The sequence below is a fragment of the Corapipo altera genome, unplaced genomic scaffold (assembly GCF_003945725.1).
Source record: "Corapipo altera isolate COAL_440 unplaced genomic scaffold, ASM394572v1 130820, whole genome shotgun sequence".
Lineage (NCBI taxonomy): Eukaryota > Metazoa > Chordata > Aves > Passeriformes > Pipridae > Corapipo > Corapipo altera.
In genome coordinates, this window is record NW_020889519.1 from 1 (window position 1) to 2,097 (window position 2,097).

Below are 2,097 nucleotides of genomic sequence, written 5' to 3' on the forward strand. Positions count from 1 at the left end.
TCCCTCTCCCAGGATCCCTCTCCAGGTCCCTCTCCCAAGATCCCTCTCCCAGGATCCCTCTCCAGGTCCCTCTCCCAGGATCCCTCTCCCAGGATCCCTCCCCTGGAGTCCCTCCCCTGGAGTTCCTCTCCAGGATCCCTCTCCCAGGATCCCTCTCCAGGTCCCTCTCCCAGAACCCCTCCCCTGGAGTCCCTCTCCCAGGATCCCTCTCCCAGGATCCCTCTCCGGGTCCCTCTCCCGGGGGTCCCGGGCTCCCTGTGCCCTCCCTCACGCCCGTCCTTGCCTTGCAGCCGCTGGAGCTGCTGTGTGAGAAGTCCATCGGGACGGCGAACCGGCCCATGGGCGCGGGCGAGGCGCTGCGCCGGGTGCTGGAGTGCCTGGCCTCGGGCATCGTCATGCCAGGTGAGCCGCCCCGACCTGCCGTTCCCGCCGGGAAGCGGCGCCGGGAGGAGCGCGGGGGGTGACGCGGTGACCGGGCAGCCCCTCGTGGTCCGGCCCGGCTCCGGCCACGCCGGGAACCGTCCCCGCCCTCGGGACGCCGGCTCAGAGCCACCTCAGCCCCGTAGAGAGAGGGAGGGACCGCTCGGCTCCCGGAGAGGTCGGGAGCAGCTTCCCGCAGAGTGTCCGTGGAAACGAGCCCGGGCAGTCCCAGAGCGCCGGGCGAGCGCCGGATCGCGGCCGGCCCGCGCTCTCGGAGCGTCGTTGCCGCCCCAGGGACTTTAGTTCAGTTGCTTTAGAGAGACCCGGGATAATTCTCTGCATATCTTCCTTGTTTCCTGCCTTCAGATGGTTCTGGTATTTATGACCCTTGTGAAAAAGAAGCCACTGATGCTATTGGGCATCTAGACAGACAACAAAGGGAAGATATCACACAGAGTGCTCAGGTATAGTGTGACCTCCAGACCTTGCGGAATTCCCCGGCTCGCCCGCCGCTCCCGGCCCCGTTGGCCAACGTAGACTAGTGCCCTGTGGCCGCCGGTGGCCGAGCCCGGGCCGCCCGCACGGGCCCCACGGGGCGCGGAGCTTGGCCCGAACCAGAGCAAAGAATCAGGTGTTGAGGAGTGACTCGCCCCCCCTCCCCCGGCCCCGGCCCCCATTTTTGGGTTAAACCCCCCAGAAAACGGTGAATCCAGAGAGTCCCGCGAAGGGCTGAGGATCGGTGTGAGGGCGGGCGGGGGCTGCGGGCAGCGGGTCCCCCGCGGCCCCCTCGCTGACACCCCCTCCTCTCCCCAGCACGCGCTGCGGCTCGCCGCCTTCGGCCAGCTCCACAAGGTCCTGGGCATGGACCCCCTGCCCTCCAAAATGCCCAAGAAGCCAAAGAACGAGAACCCGGTCGATTATACTGGTACGTACTGGGAGGGGAGGGAGCGGCCCCCGACCTCCCTCCCGGCTCGGGGTGGGGAGCAGAGAGTTGAGGGGCTGCTTGTGCTGGTCCCCCACAGTCCAGATCCCGCCCAGCACCACCTACGCCGTGACCCCCATGAAGAGGCCGATGGAGGAGGACGGGGAGGAGAAATCCCCCAGCAAGAAGAAGAAGAAGATTCAGAAAAAAGGTATTGAGTTAACGAGAGGTAGGTACAGAGGGGTGGGAGTGGGGGCACAGGGAATGGGGGCATGGATGGGGGGGAATGGGGGCACGGGGAATGGGGGGACGGGGGGGGGGGGGAGGGTGGGGGGGCAGGGGGGGGAGGGGGGGGGGGGGGGGGGGAGAGAGGGGGGGGAATGGGGGCACAGGCAGGTGGGCTCAGGGATGCAGGACTTTGGGCATTTCAGGGCTCTAAATAGGGGTGAGGGGGTTGATAAAAGAACTTGAAACTGGGAGGTTTGTGCTGGGTAAAACTGAGACCAAGGAGGAGATCAGAAATTGTCTGGAATTGGAAAATACCACCAGGAACGGGTCTGGGATCAGGAAATACTGATCAGGGCTGGTCTGAAGTGGGAAAATATGGGTCAGGAGTGGTCTGGAATTGGAAAAGACCAATGGGAACGGGTCTGGAATGGGAACAGACCCATCAGAACTGGTCTGGAATGGGAAGAGACCAATAGGAATTGGTCTGGAATGGGAAAAGACCAATGGGAACTGGTCTGGAATGGGAA

General features: G+C 64.5%; 1 protein-coding gene across 1 annotated transcript; it reads left to right on the forward strand.

The window, feature by feature from the left end:
• Nucleotides 1-5: 5 nt before the first annotated feature.
• LOC113942235 (interleukin enhancer-binding factor 3-like) lies at nucleotides 6-1,585 on the forward strand (the record flags this gene model as incomplete). The annotated part of the gene is made up of 4 exons (XM_027633369.1): nucleotides 6-402; nucleotides 787-884; nucleotides 1,234-1,345; nucleotides 1,443-1,585. Coding segments are annotated over 4 exons (750 nt in total), but the record flags the coding sequence as incomplete, so codon positions are not given.
• Between the last annotated feature and the right edge of the window lie 512 nt (nucleotides 1,586-2,097).